The following is a 23,896-nucleotide window of genomic DNA, read 5'->3' as shown; positions in this document are numbered from 1 at the left end:
AGCGTGCGGTGAGAATGGAGATCATACACATTGTCGAGATTGTGTGGTCAGGACTGGGTGCGGTGGAGGCTGTAATAAAAATTAACACAACACTGGAAATGCAACTATGACAAATGGAGAAAAATTAAAATTAGTTGTTCAACCGAAAATTTCGAATAAAGATACAGCACTTATATGGAGACTGAATGCCTGATTTAAAAGGCGACAAATTGATTTTTTTAAGCAAAATCTGATTATTTATGGCAAAGTGATGATAACGTTTCTGGTAACTACAATACTTGAAGGAAAAGTCTCGACAGAGGTGGGAAGACGAGAACATCATGGGTATCACCAACAGGGGAAGTGGAGATTTCTTATGATGAAGTCCAATTAGTTAGTGGTCTTTGGAATAATGAGATTGTATGAACAGGAATGAATGGTCAAAAAGCAACAAGACTCAAAAATGTACTTCTGGAGAGCAAATCAATAACTCCATAAATAAGTTTAACTCCGCCATGGACAGTTCCAGGCTCAGCTGCGAATGAGGAGAGTTGGGCATGGGGCTAACTACCACATCCCTTAAAAAACCCAGAGCTACAGAAACCCCATCCGCAGCTCCATACACCTCATCCCTGGGAGAAGAGGGATCTTTGAAGATGGGCTACACCTGGGGACAACCTGAAAGACTGGCCCAGGACAGAGGGACTCTGGCAAGCAACAGTTGGTGGCTTATGCCCCAGTGGGGGAGGAGATAGGGTTAAGTAATTTTGTTGAAAAAGCAATACTGGCTAAGCAAATGTGAGCACTTTCTTGAAAAACTATTGCCAATTTCTGTGTGAACAGAGCTAAGGGTCTGTGCCAACAGAGAATACAAAGTGGATTAGAACACACCACTCCCTTCAAACGGTGGCGTCAAACAGTCACCAGGTAATCGATGGAAATGGGCGCCACAGTGGCATGGCGGTTAACACGACGCGAATGTTCAGAGTTCAATTCTGGCGCCCCTCTGCAAGCAAGTTTGCACGTTCTTCTTGCGTGCCCGTGGGTTTCCTCCCACAGTCCAAAGGCGCACCGGTTAGTAGGTTGTAAATTGTCCCCTGATTAAGGTAGGCTTAAAATCGGAGGGTTGATGGGTGGCGTGGCTTGTTGGGTCAGAAGGGCCTGTTCCGCACTGTATCCAGAACGGAATTCTGGAAAATCCACATTTTTTATGGTGGACTCGATGGAGTAACAAGGTCCAGCTGAAAGAGGTACTTATTTGATTAGTCAGCACTGTCGCGTGTTCCATTGGTTTAAGAGTAGTCAACAGGGATTAGTCATGACGTGGGACAGGGTTTGTACAGAATGGTAGAAAGGTAACCCCAGAAACATCGGACATCATAAAACAATGAAATACTACAAGACACACAGTTCAGGTACTGGATTCCACAATGAGCAGACAGAGGTACAAATGGTATGAGTGAGTTGCAAGTTTCAAAGGGGTCCACTGACAACTCCAACCAGTTTCAAATGATGGATTACTGTAAAGATACAAACAGAATAGACCAAGCTGGTCTTGTTGGGCACTGCCTTCTACACCAATAGGTAAAGAAAAAGTAAACTAACAGTGACGAACAAAGACAAAAGAAATGAGCACAATCCCAACAATGAATACCACACGACAGCATCACGTTACACAGCCACCATGCTGGGAGTCATTATATTGGCATGGTGGTGCTTCGGTAAAAAAAAATCAGCAGGTTAAGCTGAACATACGGTGCACAAAGAGCAGCGCACGAACATGCAAGTAGAGCAAAAAAAGGTAACGTGTGTAAACATTTGAGTATAGGCCCAATATTCCACTCTGCAACACACACACGCACGCACACACAAAGGGTAGAGCTGCATACTGATGAGATCGAAGCAAATCTTAAGGGACTGGCTTCACCTGACGGTTCCACGTCCCACAACAGACCTGTGGCTCGGTCACCCCATCGCCACAGGCCCATCTTCCCGAAACCTTCTTCCTTTATTCCTTGTCCAGATGGAAAAATAGAAAACCCAGACCAGGCTAACACACTCTGCAAGCTAAGTACCATTAGAGTAACTGAGTGGAAGGGGGAAGGATAAAACCAAGGTACAGGTATTCTAAGTACAGACCAGTAAAACAAATTTGCAATCGTTGCCCTGTGTACTAGATAGAATGACTGTTAGTGGCAAACGATTGCCCAATCAGTCCAGTTATTGCATTCTTAGGGAAAAGTACTTCTGTAAAGACATTTTTTTTTGCATTTTCTTTCCTGTTAGATTAAGGAACAAACTCACCTCGGGATTTCACTTCGGTTTAACACTGTGCACAGCTTAAAATCTTAAATTAGCAACATGGTTTTGAATTTTTTTTTTGAGACCTGGGATTCGCTCTGAATTTCATCCCCTTTTTGTCCGCAACCCCCCCAACAAAAAGGCACCAAAACACGCCAGGCAGCTGTTTGTCCTCCTGTGACGTAGGGAGAGATGCACACAAAGACATAATGACTTTCTTTCGATGCGGATTTGTCGACTGGTGATGGGAACAAAATAGATTGGCGGTCTAATACAATTACTGCGCTTTAATGCTGCCATCTCGCTTCAACTGACAGGGCTGGAGATATGACAGGTGAGTTAAGGCACTCCTATAGACTGGAATTTTGTTTTTAAAAAGAGAAGTATGATTAGTTGATAAGGCATGTTGGCAGAAGTATTTATTTACCCAGAAGATGATTACACTGAAGGAAATCAATTGATTTTAGGAATTAAATTCCTTATGGCAAACAAGTCAATTAATTAATTTTCCATCCAAAGGGTTTTGATGCAGTAAGAAAAGGTTCAGGAGAAATACAAACCTTCCCCTCTGCCATCAGATTTCAGAATGGACAATGAAACTACATACACTACCTCACTAGTTTTTTTTCTCCTCTCCGCTCTCTTTTTGCACTACTTAGTTCTTTTTATTTCTTATTGTAATTTATAGTTTTTAAAAATTACTGTGTATTGCCATGCACTGCTGTCACAAAACACCATGTGCCAGTGACATCAAACCTGATTCTGGTCCAGCAGCTATGGGATTCGCTCGTACCTCAAGCACATCAGGCTTTTTGACTAGTTATCTCGCAAGCTCCTCCCAGATCACCTGCTCTGTCGAAGGTGACCTGAGGCATTCCTCTCACTGTAACCGTTAGCTGTGGGGATGGGGCACTGTCACAAGGAGGCGGGAAACCCTAATTTACTGGTGACCGCTGACATTTCTAAGAAAATATAAATTTTGTGCCCTTTATCTAACCAAAGTTTCTGAAATGCAGTCACATTTTCCACTGAGGTACCCAAGTGCACAACTGAACTGTAAAGCGGAGAAGCAGGCACTCAGTATCATTTCAGGATTGGCCCTGTACAGCATGGTCACACAGCTTACTGCGTCCCAACTTCAATTCCTCCCACTGGCTCTAAGGAGCTTGTACATTCTTCCCATGGCTACGTGGGTTTCCTCCCACGTTCCAGAGATTGGTCACGTGTGTAACTGGCTGGGCCTGCTCCTGTGCTGTATCTCTAAATAAACAGTCATTTAATAGGCATTCGTTATGCCTCGAGAGACTGCGGATTGGTGCCTTGGAAAGTTTCCAGGGCACAGGCCTGGGCAAGGTTGTATGGGAGACTGGCAGTTGCCCAAGCTGCAAGTCTCCCCTCTCCATGTCACCGATATTGTCCAAGGGAAGGGCGTTAGGACGCATACAGCTTGGCACCGGTGTTGTTGCAGAGCAATGCATGGTTAAGTGCCTTGCTCAAGGACACATCACGCTGCCTTAGCTGAGGCTTGAACTCACGACCTTTAGATCACTAGACCAACGCCTTAACCACTTGGTCACACGCCAACACTAGAGTCATTTAATTGTCTGCCTTATGTTGTCAAATATTCCTTTCTCAGTCCAGATTCCCCTCTGAGCAGTGATGTTGCCTCACTAACAGGTTCACTGCCCACTGTTGAACGTAAGGAGTTCGCATGTCCTTGCCATGACTGCATGGGCTTCCTCCCACATTTCAGAGACGGACGGACAGCTTAGGGTTCGTGGGTTGTGGGCATGCCGCTCTGACACAGAAAACATGGCTACAGCACAGCCTCAGACTGCTCTGTAATGCAAACAACACGTTTCCCTGTGTGTTTCCATGTACTGGCAACAAATTAGAGCTAATCTCTGATCTTCTCTTTACGAGATGATCTGTTTCCAGACTGTGCTGGTGAGCAAAAATTGGAACTCTTCTTGCTGGTTCAATTTAGTCTCAGTCATTTCAACTCTCGTTCTTTCTCTATTGTTTAGCAGCAGCCCCATAAGTGACGGACTGTGTGATACAAAAACCTCAGAGTCACAGAGCACTACAGTGCAAAAAGCAGGCCCTTCGGCCCATCTAGTCCATGCCAAACTGTTATAGTTCCATTGACCTGCACCTGGACCATACCCCCGCTCATCCAATTACCTTCTCCTAAATGTTGCAATCAAGCCTGTATCCATTACTTCCACTGCCGGCTCAAATCACACTCTGAGCGGGAAAGTTAGCCCTCAAAATATTTCCCCTTTCCTGCTAGGCCTATGGCCTCCAGTTCTAATCTAGTGGGGGAAAAGAAGTCTGCTTGCATTTACCCTACTTATACCCCTCATAATTTTGTAACTTCCGGAGTGGAGTTTAAAATAGCAGTCAATTCCCCTGTCTGGGCAATAATCTGGTCAGGACAGACACTATTGGGTCGGAATAATCCACACAAGAGCCAGAGTACCACACTTTACTATCCCATTAAACTTACTTTAATCTCCAAAGCAGAATGTTTGACGGCACAACTTACTTATTTTTATAAATAAGTGCACCCAAGTCATGTCTGGAGGCCCTACTGATTCAGGGATCCAAGTAGGGAAGGGAAACACAATAATGTCTTACAATTCCGTACAACATGACTGTTCGCCAGCCCTGAGGCAAAGCTGCTGGAAGCTCAAATGGAAGACGACAGAAAGTAAACAGTTGCAGTGTCCACAGAAACAACACACACCACAGTCACTGGACATAAATAACACACAATCTGCAGGCATGGTCTCCTCCTGAAATAGAGAGATTAGTTTTCCCCTGAAAAAAGGTCAGTTTTTCAGTAATTAGCTGTTCACGGATTGCAAACAAAAGTTCTCCCCAGAGGAGCTGGCAGCTTTCTAGAGCCACTGTTCAGGAAGACTGGGCAGTAATTCCCCATCCACCGCAGACTGTATTTGCAGTTGGACATGGACAGAATCCAGGAAATGACCTTTGTTTCGACTTGTAGCAGGCTGCACAATCCAAGCACTGAACTGCAATTGTGTCCAACTATGCAGCCGACTCTATTCTTAAGTTCCAAAATACTTCCCTGCCCCACTTAAGTGCCCAGTTACCAATTAATTTTACTTGAAAATTTGGCCCTTAAGTCCTCCTTGGAGATCGGTAGACATTTGGTGTTAATAGTAAGGCGTTTGGCTGTGTCTACCATTTGACAAACATTACAGGACCAACTGCAAACGATAAACGTCAGAGATTCTGGAAATCCAGAGCACCACACACACAAAAGTACTGGGGGAGCTCAGTGGGTCAGGCAGCATCTATTGAGGGGGAATAAACAGTTGACATTTCAGGCTGAGGGTCTCAGACTGTTTATTCCCCTCCGCAGATACAGCCTGACCTGCCGAGTTCCTTCAGCAAGTTGCAGATGATACCCAGAGCCTCTTGAATCCGATTTACAGCTTGGTGCTTCCAAAAGATTAAAAGGGCCAAGAACCCAATCAGTAGTTTATTTCCCACTGCAAGAAAAACGCTGGTAAGCTGTGTGTTAAAGAGTTCCCCATTTCTACTGGTGGAGCCAATTCCTGTGCACTTATAACCTCAAAAAATCTTGGGCATACACTCGAACATTTACACTGTGAGCTCAAGCTGCATTAAAGGACAATAAAACTTTTCTGCCAGAGGTGCAAAGAATATTTGAGAAGGCACAATGGAATTTAATTCTGACTATTTATTCATCAGCTTTCACCACTACATTATTACAGGAATGTCACAATCAGTTCTGGGTTCTCAACAGAATGGGGTTTATAAAACATGATTATTGAGCTCCCCTTTACCCTGGCACCAAGGGTCAGTGAACTAGCAATATGACAGTGACGCAACAGTGCAATTCTGATTAAACGCTGATTGATTGTTTATTTCAGAAACGTTTAGAGCAATGCGCGCACACACACACAAGATGCTGGAGGAACTCAGGCAATATCAATGAGGGGAATAAACAGTGGATGTTTTAAGCCAAGACATCTCATGAGTCCTAATGAGTTCCTCCAGCATTTTGTGTATGAGACCATAAGACACAGAAGGAGAATCAGGCCATTCGGCCCATCTAATCTGCTCCGCTCAAGATTTTAAGAATCAGGCACAGCTGAGTTACAAAAGAATGTATGAATACACAAAGAATTCACCATCTACCAGATGTCTGCAAACGTACGTTGTGACATTCCTGTACGTGACAAAGTCCCCTGACCTGATCTCCACCAAAATCTAAACTCCACAAGGACAGAGTTGCACTAAAAAGGCAGACCTCGAGGTTCAAAACCAGTTCCTTTCCTACAAGTTTCAGGCTGTTGAACTTGGACAACCCTTAACTCGGCAACAGAAAACTGCAGCCATTTACTTATTGTTGTCACTTATAGTTATCTTTATGTCATCAGGTTTTCTGAGTTACTACATAGTTTGACTTCAGAGTACCAGCACTTTATCAGCCTGTATGCTAAATCCAGTTAGATTTGATGAGGTGCGTGCATTATAATCACAAAGTGCTACTGTTTCGTACTCTGTAACATGTTCAGGAACAGTTCCTCCCCTCTGCCATTCGATTTCTGAACACTACCTTACTACTTAATTCTATCTTTGCACCACTTATTTAACTATTTTATATATATTTACTCTAATTCACACCCCATTATTCATTTATTTATTGAGATACAATGTGGAATAGGCCTTTCTAGCCCCTTGAGCTGCGATCCTCCAATTTAACCCTGGCCTAATCACCGGACAATTTCTAATAACTAATTAACCTTCCAAACGGACTGTGGCAGGAAACCGAAGCACCCAGGGGAAATCCACGCGGTGACAGTGAGAACGTACAAACTCCTTACAGGCAGCGGAGGGAATCGAACCAGGGTCATTGTGCTAACCACGATGCTACCGTGACAACCCGAAGCATTGCAGTGGACTTCTGTCGCAAAGACAACAAATTTCACACTGCGTGATTCTGAAATACTTCATTACTTATTTATGGTAACATTACGTGTTGTGTGTGAGTTATATGCATTGTACTGTGCACAGTCTGGAGGAAAATTGTTTCTTTTAATGGTATACATGTGTACAGTTGAATGACAGTGAACTTGAACTCAGGGATATTGCTTTGTGTGGATATCACCTTCAGCAGAGCTTACACTGTCTGAAGTAGTTATAGTACTTATTTGAGTTCTGGAGAGTATTCCACGCTGAGTGACCATGATCTGTTTCAGGGATGTCAGTAACACGTTGTGGCTGAAATGATTTAACTAGATACTAGGCCAATTCTCATAACTCTAGCTAACAACTCTAACTATGTGTGCAAAGGTTATACTGCCATTGTCCTTACTGTGGTCAGTATATTGGAGATCAAATATGCAGCATAAATCTTGTTTCAGCAAATTATTGTGCTCGTGGTGGTGTAGTGAAGTGCCACACAAATGTAGTTGGGAGGCTCGACATGGTAGCATAGCGGTCAGTGTGATGCTACTTAAGCTGGGTGCGTTGGAGCTCGGAGTTTAATTTCAGCATTCCTTGTAAGGAGTTCGCATGTTCTCCCCATGACTGCGTGGGTTTCCTATGGGTGCTCCAATTTCTTCCCGCGGTCCAAAGACACACTGGTAATTGGTCGCTGTAAATTGTCCTGTGATTAGGCTAGGGTTAAATAGGTGGGCTGCGCGGTTGTGCAGTACGCTGGGCTGGAAGGGCCTGTTTCGCAATGCTATTTCTAAATAAATAGATGAGTATTAAGTGAGTAATGAGTTTTGGAAGTCACTGATGGGATGGGGAAGAAGGGAGAGAATCCAAGGTTGTGGGAATTAGGCAGGGGAGTGGAGAGGTGGTGATGACCTAGATCAGGGATTCCCATACTGGGGTCCACGGACCCCTGGGTTAATGTAAGGGTCCATGACATAAAAAAGGTTGTGAACCCCTGCTCTCGAGTGAGGAGGTAGGAGGTCGGTTCAATGTTCAAAGCTTGCAGAGGGATCTTGACCAGCTGGAAAAACGGGCTGAAAAATGGCAGATGGAGTTTAATACAGACAAGTGTGAGGTATTGCACTTTGGAAGGAAAAACCAAGGTAGAACATACAAGGTAAATGGTAGGGCACTGAGGAGTGCCATAGAAGAATGATCTGGGAATACAGATACACAATTCCCTGAAAGTGGTGTCACAGGTAGCTACGGTAGTAAAGAGAGGTTTTGGTACATTGGCCTTCATAAATCAAAGTACTGAGTATGAGAGTTGGAATTTTATGGTGAGGTTGTATAAGGCATTGGTGAGGCCGAATTTGGAGTATTGTGTGCAGTTTTGGTCACCAAATTACAGGAAGGATATTAATAATGTTGAAAGAGTGCAGAGGTTTACAAGGATGTTGCTGGGACTTGAGAAACTGAGTTACGGAGAAAGGTTGAATAAATAGGTTAGGACTATTCCCTGGAGCGTAGGAGAATGAGGGGTGATTTGATAGAGGTGTATAAAATTATGACGGGTATAGATAGAGTGAATGCAAGCAGGCTTTTTCCACTGAGGCCGGGGGAGAAAAAAACCAGAGGACATGGGTTAAGGGTGAAGGGGGAAAAGTTTAAAGGGAACATGGGGGGGGGGCTTCTTCACACAGAGAATGGTGGGAGTGTCTGGAATGAGCTGCCTGATGAAATGGTAAATGTGGGCTCACTTTTAACATGTAAGAATAACTTGGACAGGCACCTGGATGAGAGGGGTATGGTCCAGGTGCAGGTCAGTGGGTCTAGGCAGAAAAATGGTTCGGCACAGCCAAGAAGGGTCAAAAGGCCTGTTTCTGTGCTGTAATGTTCTATGGTTCTATGGCTGAATGGTCTTGTTCCTGATAACACAGGAGGGCCAGACTTAAAGGTGATTTACAAAGTGCATAGAACACACCGCGACCGTCAGTCACAGGAGCGGAATTAGGCCATTTGGCCTGTCGAATCCATTCTGTGTTCGATCGTGGCCGATTTAATTTTCATCTCTGTTTCTGTGGCCCAAAATGAACTCCTCAAAATCAATCCACTGAATCAGGTTTGTGAGGCTTTAACTAAGGGAAGATGTGTGAAATAATATATGTCTAACACCACAGGGCATGTTTTTAAGGTAAGAGGGGGTAAGTTCAAAGGAAATGTAAGGAGCAAGTTTTTTTTTACAGAGAGTGGTGGGTACCTGGAATGTGTGGCCAAGGGTAGAGTAGAGGTAGAAACATTAAGAACTTTTAAGAGATGTTTTGATAGTGAATGTGAGGGAAATGGAAGGATATGGACATTGTGTAGGGAGAATGTTCATTCAAGCTGATGCAATTTATTAAGTAACTAATTGCCCTCTTCTGATTGCTACCATCAGAGAGGAGGTACAGGGGCCTGAAGGTACACACTCAATGATTCTGGAACAGCTTCTTCCCCTCCATCATCAGATTTCTGAATGGACAATGAACCCAAGCACAGAACCTTGTAGGGCAATGTAATTGGGAGAAATGCACATAATTCATAACGCCAGACACTGAGTTGAGGTTTCACTCTAAGAGACTGGACTGATGTGATGACATTATGACGTAAGGATTTTTAGCGCACTTTCGTGTTTGTGTTTGGGTTATGGAGTTCAATGAGTTCTGGGTTTCAATAAGTGAAAACCTACAGTGTCACTTTTTTTTCCTTTTTTGCTCTCTTTTTACATTACGTATTTATTTTTTCATATATATTTACTGTATTTTATAGTCTTATTATTATGTATTGCATTATACTGCTGCTGCAAAACCACAGATTTCACGCCATTTGCCACTGATATTAAACCTGATTCTGATTCTCAAATGTGATTATTATTTCTTTATTACAAAACAATCTGGAAAAAGAAAAAAAAAGTATGGTGTTAACATGTTTGCCTTGCTTTAGCTGGATGCACTGGATAAGGTTACAGCTTCTCAGTAAGTCAGGAAACCATTTGGAACTGGTCCATCTGACGGACTTTTTTTTAAAAAAAACATTCAATAGTCGTTGCACCCCTAGTTTGTACGTCTTTTCAGAGAGAGAGAGAGAGAGAGAGAGAGAGAGAGAAAACGTGACACCGTTTATCTGAAACACTTCGTTCCTGTGGTAGAAGGGGGAAAAAACATTTAGATGCAGCAACCCTTGAAATAAAAAGCAGAACAAAAAAAAGTTTGAAATGAGAACACTCAGAAACTGAAAGGGGGAAGAAGGCTTGTTGAGGTTAAGTGCATGGACAGAGATGATATTAACTACATGCAGTTTGTAAGAAACCAGCACTCACGCCCCACTGTGGTAGTAGCAGAAGCGGCAGGTGTAGTATTGGCAGTAGAAAGCACTACATGTGTTGGGGTAGAAAGATTTTTTACATCATGGTGCTGGCTGATTATGGAGGGCTGCCTTCTCAACGCTCCCTGCAAGGAAGGTCCACCCTGGAAGGTGTTGACTACGCCCATCTGCAAAGAATCAGAGAATAAAACAGCTTTGCTCCATATTGCAAAGATAGAAAGAGAGAAGAGGTATTTTGGGGGGAAAAGGCCGGGGGGGGGGGGAGTGGTTAGAGACATGGGGAGGGAGGAGGGAAGGAGGGGGCAGAGACGGGGGCTGGAAGAGAGAAAGGGGCAGAGAGCTGAGCCAGAGGGGTTGGAGAATTGGGGGGGGGGGGGAGGGAGAGAGTGAAGCCAGCAAGGGCCAAGGCAGAGAGGGTTGGGGGTTGTGGAGCGTAGAGGACACAGAAAAGGCAAGGAGCAAGGAATGGGGGTGCGTGTTGACAGAAAGAGCAGGAACGAAAGGGAGACAGTGAGGAAGGTGGGGGGGGGGGGGGTCAGCAATGGAATGCAGAGAGGAAGGAGGCAGCAGAGGGAAGGGTGGGTTGACAAGCCAGGAGAAAGAGGAAAAGCGGAGGAGACAAGGGAAGGGAAGATGAGAGCGTGACAGAGACTACTGGACCACGCAGTGAAAGTGGAACAACATGGAGGAAAAGAGAGGGAGAAAAGGAGAAGGGATGGAAAGGAAAATGTTGGAAATCAAAGGAATGACGCAGAGTCGCAGTGACACTGGACAATTTCAATCACCCCACAATAAGACTAAAACAGTAAAGGAACGTAAGCAAAATGGAAAATGTTTAAGAGCTATGTCAAGAGAAGGGAAAAGACAGAAAAACAGAAATCCTGGAGGAGAGGTTATTTTTTTGGCCAGGTAGACAAGAATTGGTGTACAATTGGCTTCTAGAGACAGGTGTGGGTGGACATTACCTAGAGAAGGGACCTTTTCTATGAATACTGTCTTATTTAAAACAAAGCATCAGTTCAGTGAGAGACATTGGTAAAGAGGGTGGGAACTGGCAACTTTTGGGGGGAGTGGGTGATCTACTTCCTTTCGAGTGAGAACTTCCAGTCATGGATCCATTGCTGTGGTGGGCTGTGGGGTTGTCAGCATACCTGAGTTTGGATCCTATTCAGACCTCTGAACCAGAGGATCTGTCCTCGTCGCAGTTCCATCTCTGCGTGGTCGATTTCGTCGTTGTCCTCCATCAGTTCTCCTTCAGGGATGTCATCCTTCGTCGTGCCATGGCCCGCCTCCTTCAGGAACTTCAGACGGCTGGTTGGGATGGTGGCGATTACCTGTGCAGAGAAGTTTGAGCCGGTTATCATTTTGAAGACTCAGTGGCCGTGTGGGGGGCGGGGGGGGGGGGGGAGGAGACCCATTCTAGATTATTCTGAGGCAAACCTTCTCTACCAACACTGTGAGCGGCGGTTCACTATCAAGAGATGCGAGGTAATGTCAAGGCTGCATAAAACTCTGGTTAGACCACACTGGGGAGAATTGTGTTCAGTTAGAACAGGTTAAAAGGTTGGCACAACACTGCAGGCTGAAGGGTCTGTACTGTGTTGAACTGCTCAATGTTCTAACGCTCCTGTGATATTCCCAGGGATACCTTATTACACTAAAGGCACTAACTCAGTGTCTGATTGCTTGCTTGTGTGTAGTTTTTCAGTGATTCCATGTATTTCTCTGCTCTACTGCGAATGCCTGCAAGTAAATGCAAGCAGGGTGGTATATGCCGACATGTATGTACCTCGATAATACAATTACTTTGAATTTCTTCAATGATGTGGCTCAGTGAGTTGCAAGTTCGAAAGGCAGTGGGGTTCACATCCCACCCGCGATACCTGGAACGCAAATTATGACACAAATTTCCATCCTTCCTGTTGAGAGCCCTTCACTTGCGAGGGAATTCCTGTTGCTAACTCACTGAAAACACTGCGGCAGGCAGCTACCAGGAGACATGACTCAGTCATTGCTCGATGCACTTGTCTCCGCATTGAACACAGAACGTCAAACAGTACAGCACCGGGCAGACCATTCGGCCCACAATGTTGTGCTGAGCTTGAAGCTACTTTATGCTCTTCCACTACTCCTGGCAATCTATTCCATACACCTGCCATTCTCCTCACATCTCTTTCAAACCGCCCCCTTCTGATCTTTAAAAGCATGTCCTCTGGTATTGGACATCTCTACCCTGAGGAAAAGATACTGTCTACCCTATGTACAGTGCCTTGTAAAAGCATTCAGTTCCAAGACCTTTGTTCTCATTTATAAATGAGTATTACAACCAGGGATTTTGATCAGTTTAACTGACATTACTTATTTGAGAATCACATGCTCTTCTTTTCACAGTAGATCCTCCAAAAATCAGGGGAAATTGTAAAACATGAAAATTAAAAATTCAAAAATCAAAATGTCAGCAGTTCAGAAGTACTCGTATCCCTTTGTTCAGTATTTAGCTGAAACACCTCTCTCAGCTATTACAGCCAGTAGTCTTTTTGGATAAGTCTCCATTAGCTTTGAACAATGCAATAGAATGAGATTTTCCCACTCCTCTGCAAAATTGCTCGAGCTGTGCCAGGTCACTTGGGGAGCAGCAGTGGACAGCAACCTAGAGGCTTCACCAGAGACGTTCGATTGGGTTAAGGTCTGGACTATGACTGGGTCACTCAAGGACATAAATTTTCTTCTTTTGAAACCACTCCATGGTTGCTCAGGCAGTGTCCTGCTAAAAGATGAATTTCCTCCTCAGATTAAGCTTTCTGGCAGAAGCTAGCAGGTTTTAATCCAGAATCTCTCTGTATTTACCAGCAGTCACCTTCTCATCAATTCTGCCCCTGCTGCTGTAAAGCCTCCACATAGCATGATGCTACATCCATCATACCTGACAGTCGGGACGGTGTTCCCTGGCTGATGCGCAGTATTAGATTTATGCCACACGTAACGCTTCAATTTGAGGCCAAAAAAATTCCACTTTAATCTCATCCAACCACAAGACCTTCTTCCACATCTTAACGGTACCTTTTTTAAGTGACACTTTGCAAAGTCTTTATGGGCAAGGATATGCTTTCTCTTTAAAGCCGGGGCTTCTTCCTTGCCACTTTTCCTACCTTTCTTGTGCAAGGCCTAAGAAGTTATGGGGCCACGAAATTCTTCTCCAGTCGCAGCCACTCACTTCTGCTGTTCACTCAGGGTGACTACTGGCGTCACAATAGCCTCTCCTACAAGTGCCATTCTTCTCCAGCAACTAAGTTTAGACGGGGTGGCCTCACCTAAGCAGTGCGGTTGTAGTTCCATATTTTTCCCCACTTTTTCATGAGCTCCAAGGTAGGTTTGATGCCTTTGAGATGGTCTTGTACCCTTCCCCAGATTTGTGCTTCTCTATTATCTTTCCTTACTAGTCCCAAATGCTCTTTTGTCTTCATTTTGGTTTGGTCGGTTGAAAATCTGCCATACTGTTGGACCATACAGATAGAATGGGTATTTATTATCATGAATTCATTGAAAACAGATGATCCTCCAGTTTTCTACATCAACGAATTGGGTGAATTGGTAAGGTAATATGGCACCAGAGGAAAGTTAGCATAGTAATTACAAAGGAGATGAATACTTTCTCAGCCTCACAATTCTGGTTTTTAATTTTTAGTAAATTGGAATTCGGAATTTTTCTTTTGAATTGACATAGAAACATAGAAAACCTACAGCACAATACAGGCCCTTCAGCCCACAATGCTGTGCCGAACATGTACTTACTTTAGAAATTACCTAGGGCTACCCATAGCCCTCTATATTTTTCTAAGCTCCATGTACCTGTCCAGGAGTCTCTTAAAAGACCCTATTGTATCTGCCTCCACCACCGTCAACGGCAGCCCATTCCACACACTTACCACTCTCTGCATTAAAAAAACTTACCCCTGATATCTCCTCTGTACCTGCTTCCAAGCACCTTAAAATTGTGCCCTCTTGTGTTAGCCATTTCAGCCCTGGGAAAAAATCTCTGACTATCAACGTGATCAATGCCTCTCATCATCTTATACATCTCTATCAGGTCACCTCTCATCCTCCGTCACTCCAAGGAGAAAAGACCGAGTTTACTCAACCTACTCTCGTCCTTGTAAATCTCCTCTGCACCCTTTCAATAGTTTCCATACCCTTTTTATAGCTTCCACAACCTTCCCATAGTGAGGTGACCAGAACTGAGCACCGTACTCCAAGTGGGGTCTGACCAGGGTCCTACATAGCTGTAAATATGCACAATGATGTAACATGATGATTAGCTCAAAAATTGTATTTCTAATTTAGAAAATAAGACAGTAAAAATGTGAAAATAGTTGTGGGGTTTGATTACTTTTGGAAGACACTGTACAGCTCTCATAGTTTTAAACTATGAGGTCTCCCCCCCTACCTTAGGGAGAAGAAGCCAAGTTTGACCAACAGATGAATAAAGGGGAACAAAGAGAGTACCACACTGTCAGTGGAACAGTGTTTGGAATGTTATCTTGTTACCTTGGCTACTCCCCCTGATGAATGTAGAATCCTATGGCAACAGTCAAAACTGTTCCCCTTGTGTCTGAGAGTCCGGAGCCAAGGGCTGACAGGCTACCCCGAGGTTGGAGGCTTGAGTGTACGAGGATGTGGGAGGGTAGGGGATAGGGACTTATCTTGTTGTTATTGTTCTGTTGTTGTGTTGAACAACATGGGCATGCTGTGTGGTTGACGGAATATGTCGTGAAATTTTGTGGGCTGCTCCCAGCACGTCCTTGGTTATATTGGCTGTTCACACAAATGCCGTACTTCAATTTATGCATAGCCTCCAACCCGACAGCATGAACACTGATTTCTCTCCTTTTTACAATTCCCCATTCTACTTCTCTTATCGCTTCTTTTCTCCTCACCTGCCCATCACCTTCTCTGGTGCCCCTCCTCCCATGGTCCACTCTCCTATCAGATCCCTCCATCTTCAAATCTTTACCTCTTCCACCTATCACCACCCAGCTGCTTATTTCATCCATCACCCCCTTCACCTGGTCTCACCTATCCCCTGTCAGCGTGTACTCTTCCCCCTCTCTCCCCTTCTTCTCCCTTCCTTCTCAGTCCCAATGAAGGGTTGGTCACAGATGCTGTGTGACCTGCTGAGTTCCTTCAGCATAAGGTGAGGTGAGGTGAGCTGCATACCTGCCCCCACAGCAGCTCTCCGATGCCAATGAAAATGCACCAAAGCCATTGGTCGAGAGTCAGTCCCGAGCAGCTGAACGGCTTCCCTCCAAACTCCACGATGACGATCTGCAACAGAGGAAAATTCTAGAATCAGACACCCTCATGCTGGATCAGCACCTTCTATAATCTTTTAAAATTGCATTAGTTTGCAAAGTACACCCACTGGGACAGGGGTCCCCAACCTTCTTAACGCCACAAAGCCTTACCATTAACAGAAGTGTCCTGGGACCCCAGGTTTGGAGCCCCTGCACTACGAGAACAGGTTTGGTATTGATTAATATCAAATCTTGGGTCCCCATGTTCCAGGACATTTACAAAGGCAGGTGTGCAAAAAGGGTCTGAAGGTTCATTGGGGACCCGACTCACCCCAACCACAACCTATTCCAGCTGCTACCATCTGGGAAACGGAACCGCAGCATAAAAGCCAGGAACAACAGGTTCCGGGACAGCTTCTTCCACCAGGCCATCAGACTGATTAACTCACGCTAATTTGGGTGTATTTCTATGTTACATCGACTGTTCAACCACCCAATTACACAAACCCTACATTAATCTGATTTTTATTGTATCCTACGTTCTCAAGCCTTGCGCTGGGGCTATACGGTATTGAGGCACGTCTCCTGGGTGGTGGATGGGGGATCCCTCGTGTGAGGGGTGCACCGGATAATATGGAAGAAGGTGCCGCAAACTAACATAGCTTAGGAGAAGGAACTCTGATTCCAAACCCGGGTAGATAGGACTCGTTAGCCTTGGATGGCAGCCTATCTAGCAGAGGGTAAACTCTGATTTCAAACCCGGGCAGGTGGAGCTTGTTAGCATGGAAATGCCATTGCCTAGGGGAAGGTGACTCCAACAGAAAACCCCTGGTCCTCCAGGTTGGAGGTTGTGCAATGGGCTAACAACTCATTCATGTAAAACAAGCAATTGTTACAGAAACCGTCAACAGATTGTCAACCACTAACCCAGATCTCGGGAAAAGCAGGGCCCCATTCAGGTGGCAGATGACGTGCTGCAACCAAACCCGTCAGGAAGCTGCAGGGCTGACAACCCTCCTTCAAAGCTGCTCTCACAGAAGAAATCTATCCTAATCAGAACATGGAATGTGAGATCGCTTTGGGAGACAGGTAGGTGCGCACAGGCAGTGAAGGAAATGAACCGATACCACCTCACACTCCTGGGCACGTGTGAAGCAAGGTGGAATACTTTTGGTGAGACCAAACTGCAGACGGGAGAAACTCTGCTCTATTCCGGCAAAGAGAAAGAGGAAGACCCGCATGAGGCTGGTGTAGCCCTGATGTTGTCCAAAGAAGCAGCCAGAAGTTTGATAGAATGGGAACCAGTGTCCGACCGTATCATCACAGCCAGGTTTGAGTCCAGACTCCAGAAGGTATCCATTATCCTGTGCTACGTCTCAACTAACAACGCAGAGGAAGAAGAAAAAGATCTCTTCTACATCCAGCTTCAAGCAGTAGTTGGAAAGGTACCTAAGCAAGATATGTTGATCGTCATGGGAGATCTGAATGCCAAAGTAGGCAGCGATAACACTGGCAGGGAGAGAAAGATGGGCCAGAATGGTTTGGGGAATATGAATGAAAATGGAGAACTCCTTATCGACTTTTGTGCCTTCAACGAACTGACCATTGGAGGTACCCTGTTTCCCCACCGACGCTGCCACAAGATAACCTGGGTCTCGCCTGACCGTCAAACAGAGAACCAGATTGATCACGCCATAGTCCGCCAGCACTGGAGAAGTTCATTGCAAGATGTGAGAGCCAAAAGAGGAGCAGATATTGGATCTGACCACCATTTGGTTATTGCAAAGCTGAAGATGAAGCTGTCAGCCAAGAAGAAGCAACAGAACACGTGAATAAAGTTTGATGTTAGAAAACTACAGATGGAAGAGAACAAGAAAGATTTCCACATTGCCTTGCAAAACCGCTTTGGGGCTCTTCAAATAGAGGAACAAGATGAGAGAACAGCGGAACATGTCTGGATTACCTTCAAGCAGGCCACTGTAAGAGCCTGCGAAGAAGTACTGGGAAGACCACCGGTCAACAGTAAACCTTGGATCAGGGACGAGACGTGGCAGAAGGTGGAGGAGAGGAAAAAGCTCAAACAGGAGTTGAATCGGGCCAGAACCCGGCAACAGAAACAAATCACCGCCAACAGGTACAGCGTGATGGCCAAGGAGGTGAAGAAACAGCGGCCAGTAAAGGGGACCTCAAGGCACTCTACAAGACAACTAAACTTTTGAAAGGGAAGAAAAGCAATTTCAACAGACCTGTCAGGGACAAGACAGGCCATCTGCTCACCTCAGTTGAAGATCAGCTGGCGAGATGGAAGGAACACTTCCAGGAAGTATTGAATAGATCACCACCACAGAACCCACCTGACCTGGAGCCTGGAGACCCACTCAACATCAATATAGGTGAAATCACCAAGCAAGAAACTCGTAAAGCCCTGAAAAGCCTGAAGAACGGCAAGGCTGCTGGAGAAGACAACATTCCTGCAGAAGCATTGAAAGAGGGTGGAGAGATTATGGTGGACTATTTGCATATACTGCTGAATTTGATATGGAGAACAGGAGAGATCCCATCAGATTGGAAGAAGGGCCTCCTTGTGAAGCTGCTAAAATCTGGAGATCTTTCACTGCGTGGCAAGTGGAGGAGGATCACCTTGTTGTCCATTCCTAGCAAGGTTCTCACCAGGGTCATCTTGGAGCGGATGAAAGACGCCATTGACCAGAGACTTAGAGATGAGCAGGCAGGGTTCAGGAAAGAGAGATCATGCATTGACCAGATAGCTACACTGAGAGCCATTGTGGAGCAGACAATAGAATGGCAAACTCCACTATATGTGTGTTTTATTGATTTTCAGAAGGCATTTGACAGCCTGGACAGAAAGTCATAGTGGAGCATCTTACGATACTATGGTGTACCGGAAGAGATGGAGAATATCATCAAGCAGCTTTATGATGGCTTCTCATGCAGGGTCATCCACGATGGGAGACTGTCCGAAGAGTTCCTAGTCACTACTGGAGTCAGGCAGGGATGCCTGCCGTCGCCTCTACTTTTTCTTGTGGTACTCGACTGGGCTACAAGAACAGCCTATGCTGGCTCAAAGAGAGGCATCCAGTGGATGTTAACAGGGAAATTGGAAGACCTGGCATTTGCAGATGATCTCGCTCTTCTCTCACACCAGCTTCAAGATATGCAGAAGAAAGTAGATTCCTTGGGAGAGACCTCACAGCGAGTAGGCCTTAAGATCAGTCAGGAGAAGACCAAAGTTCTACGCATTAATAACAAACAACAGGAGCCATTACGGATTGAAGGACAAATAGTTGAAGATGTAGACAAATTCACCTACCTCGGAAGCAAAATCAGTAAATCAGGAGGTACAGAGGAGGACGTCAGAGCAAGGATCGGAAAAGCCCAACATGCCTTCACAACCCTGTGACCTGTTTGGAGATCTACGGCCATCTCTGTCAAAACTAAGCTCCGTATATTCAGCTCCAATGTGAAAGCCATCCTGCTATATGGATCCGAAACATGGAGAATCACTAACACCAGCTGCAACAAGATTCAGACCTTTCTCAACAAATGCCTCCAGCAGATCCTCCACCTCAAGTGCTACGACAGAGTGTCAAACCTAGACCTATGGAAGAGAGCAAACCAAGAGCCCATTGTATTCCAGATAAGGAGGAGGAAGTGGAGATGGGTCGGCCACACCTTGAGGAAGAGCCAGTCGAATGTCACTCGACAATCACTCGAATGGAATTCAGAAGGGAAGAGAAGAAGAGGTCGCCCAAAGCAAACCTGGGGGCGTAGGCTTTTGGACGAACTGAAAGCCGCCGGCCAAACTTGGGAGACTGCAAAAACATCTGCTAGAGATTGCAGGAAGTGGAGGACTTTTGCTGGGGCCCTATGCCCCATAAGGAGCGAAAAGGATTAATGAAGACGACATTCTCAAGAAACCAACTCCAGATCCCACCGCTCAACTACCCAGTAGCAATTAACCTATTGATATGCACATCTCTGGGACATAGGAGGGGACTTGCTAGTCCCAATGAAGGGTCTCGATCCGAAATAGCAACTGTCCATCTCCCTCCACAGACGGTGCCTGACCCGCTGAGCTCCTCCGGGACCCAGACAGAACCTGGTTTGATTCGGAAAGAGATGTTCCTTTGTGGCTTCACTTCCAATGCAGAGAAATGAGCGCAATAAGCAGGTTCTCTCCACACTGACAGAGGACAGTGGAAAAGTAATGAGGCCCAATAAACCAGTGCTTTAATGTTGAGGCTTATAAAGCACAGGTGAGGCCTCACTTGAAGGATTGTGAGCAGCTTTGGGCCCCTTAACTAAGAAAGGATGTGCCGACTTTGGAGAGGGTCAAAGGAGGCTCATGAAAGTATTTCCAGGATTGAAAGGCTTGTCACATGAAGAGTATATGATGGCTCTGGGCCTGTACTCACTGGAATTCAGAAGAATGAGGGGAGACCTAATGAAACCTATCAAATGTGGAAAGGCCTTGATAGAGTGATGTGGAGAGGATGTTTCCTGTGGTGGGAGAGTCTAAGACCAGAGGACACAGCCTCAGAATAGAGGGATGTCCTTTTAGAAAAGAGATGAGGAAGCATTTCTTTAGTCAGAGAGTGGTGAATCAGTGGAATTTGATGCTACAGGTGACTGTGGAGACCAGGTCTTTATGTATATTTAAGGCAGAGGTTGAATGGTCAGGGCGTCAAGGGATATGGGGAGAAGGCAGGAGATTGAGGCTGAGAGGAAAAATGGATCGCCCATGAAATTTGGCCTGTCCCTTAAAACCCTCACTAATTTTTATAGATGCACCATAGAAAGCATTCTTCTAGGGTGCATCACAACCTGGTACGTAAGTTGTCCTGTCCAAGACCGGAAGAAGCTGCAGAAGATCGTGAACATAGCCCAGCACATCACATAAACCAATCTTCCATCCTTGGACTCACTTTACACCGCACACTGTCGGCGCAGTGGTGCCAGGACAATCAAGGACACGACCCACCCAGCCAACACACTTTTTGTCCCTCTTCCCTCCAGGAGAAGATTCGTACGGCCAGATTTGGGAACAGCTTCTTTCCAACTGTGATAAGACTGCTGAATGGATCCTGACCCGGATCTGGGCCATACCTTCCAAATATCCGGACCTGACTTGCACTACCTTACTTTCCCTTTTCTATTTTCTGATTATGATTTATAATTTAAATTTTTATTATATTTAATTCGATTTGTATTTCAGGGAGCGCGAAGTGCAGAATCAAATATCGCTGTGATGATTGTACGCTCTAGTATCAATTGTTTGGTGACAATAAAGTAAAGACCATGATGAAATGGCAAAGCAGACTCGATGTGCCAAATGGCCTAATTCTGCTCTTATATCATATGGTTATCGATTCACACTCCAGATAAACAGGATTGAAATCAACTGTTGGGTATTAGATAGTTTGTCAGTCTTTATGTATAGTTTTTTCATAATTTATGTTGTTTGTCTTTATTTTCCTATAAATGCCTGCAAGAAAATGAATCTCAAGGTTGTATATGGTAACATGTATGCACATGATAATTAATCTATTTTTGAACACCACGCACACTGAATAACACAGTACCTGAATCAGAAAAGTCCCCACCACAATGCTGCAAAAGATTGGATTTCGGAAAATTGCTTCAAACACGTTGCGCTCCCCGTGGATCTTGCGAGCGTTGATCTCATTGAAGAGCTGCATCATCACAAAGGTGTTGAAGACAATGGTGTAATGTTCAGTCGGGGGGGAGTGGAGTGGAGCATTCCTTCCACTGTCGATGTCAAAAAACTTCTCACCTGTGAAGAAGAATTGTTACGATTCAATCTGCAGAAAACTGGACTTGGTATTGGTTTATTATTGTCGCACGTACAGTGAAAAGCTGGCCTTGCATACCGTTCATACAGATCAAATAATGACACAGTGCATTGAGGCAGAATAAGGTAAAACAATAGCATTGCAGAGAAAGCACAGTGCAGTAAGACTGAAGTGTGTAAGGCCATAACTAGATGGATTGTGAGGCCAAAGGTCCATCTTATTGTACCAGGGTGCTAATTTCACATCACATGCTGGTGATAATAATCCTGATTCTGACTAGTGGGATCCAACTGTTTAATTCTTAGATTGTCTGCTTGTATTTTATATAATTACCTCTATACAAGTAACTGCCTAGAATGCTTCCTAGTGGTACTAATATGTATATGCAAGTTTAATAGACCCCTAATGATATAAGTCTGGAAAAACTCTCCATTATTTGAATGGGAAATAACTCATTGGTTGACTCATATCTATAAATTTGAATGGAATTGTCCTCATCTCTGTATTGTAAAAATTACTGCCCACAAGGCAACAGCATCTTAATCTTAGTATCCTAGTCTCTCTGTCCTTAAGCCTTCCGCGACTAGCTTCTGCTCCCATTTCCTTTATTAATGCTAAATAAAATGGTTGTGAATCAACTAACTTTGTGCCTCCTTCCTGACTTCTGAAAGAACCTTGTATTAAAAACATCAGAATCCAACAGCACTGTTTAATAGTCTTATTACAGAGGGGTAGAAGCTGTCCTTGAGTCTGGTGACATTGGCTTTCAGGTTTTTGTACCTTCTGTCCAGGGTGAGGGGTCATTGACCATTCTGGATGCTTAACTGAGGCAATGAGAAGTGTAAACAGATTCCATGGAGGGGAGGCTAGTTCTCATGATGTGTTAATAAGAGAGGGGGAATTATCCCAAGTAGACTGTTCAATCATTGTCATTGTAGAACTGATGAGTGCTCCACACCCACTGCCAGACATCAGAAAGTTGACTGTTTACTCTTTTCCACAGATGCTGCCTGGCCTGCTGAGTTCTTCCAGCATCTGCATATTTTCTCGTGTTTGTAATTTACTTCACAGGTAGTTGTGCACGTGACAGTAAACTTGACTTTGATTGAAAGGAATACTTCCCCATCTCCTCCACCCAGTACCTGCAGGGAGGAGGTCACGCAGCATCCACACAGTGACAGCCAGACTCAAAGAACTTCCCCGAGCAGCAAGACCGATCAACACCCCCGCCCATTAACCCACCCCTCCGTACTCCCAACCATCATGACTTTATCATTTCCTGTCACAGTCACCTTAAGTACGTACAAAATCTCCTGTGCCTAGTGTCACTTTAAGGACATACAGTCAATCTATGCATACAAGCTACATTAAGCATTTATATTAACTTTTTAAAAATTACTGTGTTATTTATTATTAAGACAGAGTGTGGGATGGGTCCTTCTGGCTCTTTGAGCTGGGCCACCCGGTTGTCCCTATTTAATTCTAGCCTTAATCACGGGACAATTTACTATTAATTAACCTACCAGTCAGTCTGTCTTTGGATTGTGGGAGGAAACCAGAGCACCTGGAGGAAACCCACGTGGTCACGGGGAGAACGTACAAACGCTTCCAGGCAGTGGCGGGAATTGAACCCAGGTCACCAGTACTGTAAAGTGTTGTGCTAACCACTGCACGGCCATGCCTCCCTTTTATCTTTATCTTATTGTATTTCTTTTTGTGCTGCACTGGATCCAGAGTTACAATTAATTTGTTCTCCTTTATACTTATGTATTGGAAATGACATTAAACACTACTTTGTTCAAGTAGGAAGGAGCAAATTAACCACAGATACAAAAACACCAATGGCAAAACTGACCTGCAAAGAGGAGTGTGAAGATAATGGTGAGCTGGTAAACACCATGGCCCAGGATGTTCTTCATCATCGTGCGAGAGATCAGTGGCTTATTCCTGCCGTAGGGCTTGCGAAGCAACAGGGCCTCTGTCGGGGGCTCAGTGGCCAAGGCCAGGGAGGCAAATGTGTCCATGATCAGGTTCACCCAGAGCATCTGAACAGCCTTCAGCGGAGAATCCTGGTTTGGGATTTAAAGGCAGACAGAGGATTTGAGAGCAGGAAGTTACACAGTCCTCAATCCAATTGCACCAGTCAAAGTAATCAAGACTGTCCTGATCATTCCCCTAAGCTCCACC

General features: G+C 44.9%; 1 protein-coding gene across 9 annotated transcripts in view; it reads right to left on the bottom strand.

Annotated features, from left to right (window-relative positions):
• The window catches only part of LOC132380994 (plasma membrane calcium-transporting ATPase 1-like), a 344,539-nt gene that overhangs the window by 11,079 nt on the left and 309,564 nt on the right, over positions 1 to 23,896 (bottom strand). For 8 of the 9 annotated variants that reach the window (XM_059950036.1, XM_059950039.1, XM_059950041.1 and 5 more), the window contains 4 exons: positions 23,565 to 23,778; positions 21,479 to 21,690; positions 15,799 to 15,906; positions 11,736 to 11,918 (listed from right to left, as the gene is read on the bottom strand). In XM_059950036.1, coding sequence (XP_059806019.1) covers positions 11,736 to 11,918; positions 15,799 to 15,906; positions 21,479 to 21,690; positions 23,565 to 23,778 — 717 coding nt within the window. Of the gene's footprint in view, positions 1 to 10,664; positions 10,752 to 11,735; positions 11,919 to 15,798; positions 15,907 to 21,478; positions 21,691 to 23,564; positions 23,779 to 23,896 lie in introns of all 9 variants that reach the window. The other variant, XM_059950045.1, reaches the window with a different exon arrangement.

Source organism: Hypanus sabinus, chromosome 25 (assembly GCF_030144855.1).
Source record: "Hypanus sabinus isolate sHypSab1 chromosome 25, sHypSab1.hap1, whole genome shotgun sequence".
NCBI classification, from domain to species: Eukaryota; Metazoa; Chordata; class Chondrichthyes; order Myliobatiformes; family Dasyatidae; genus Hypanus; species Hypanus sabinus.
The sequence above is the reverse complement of the archived record's forward strand: the minus strand, read 5'-3'. Positions and strand labels throughout refer to the sequence as shown.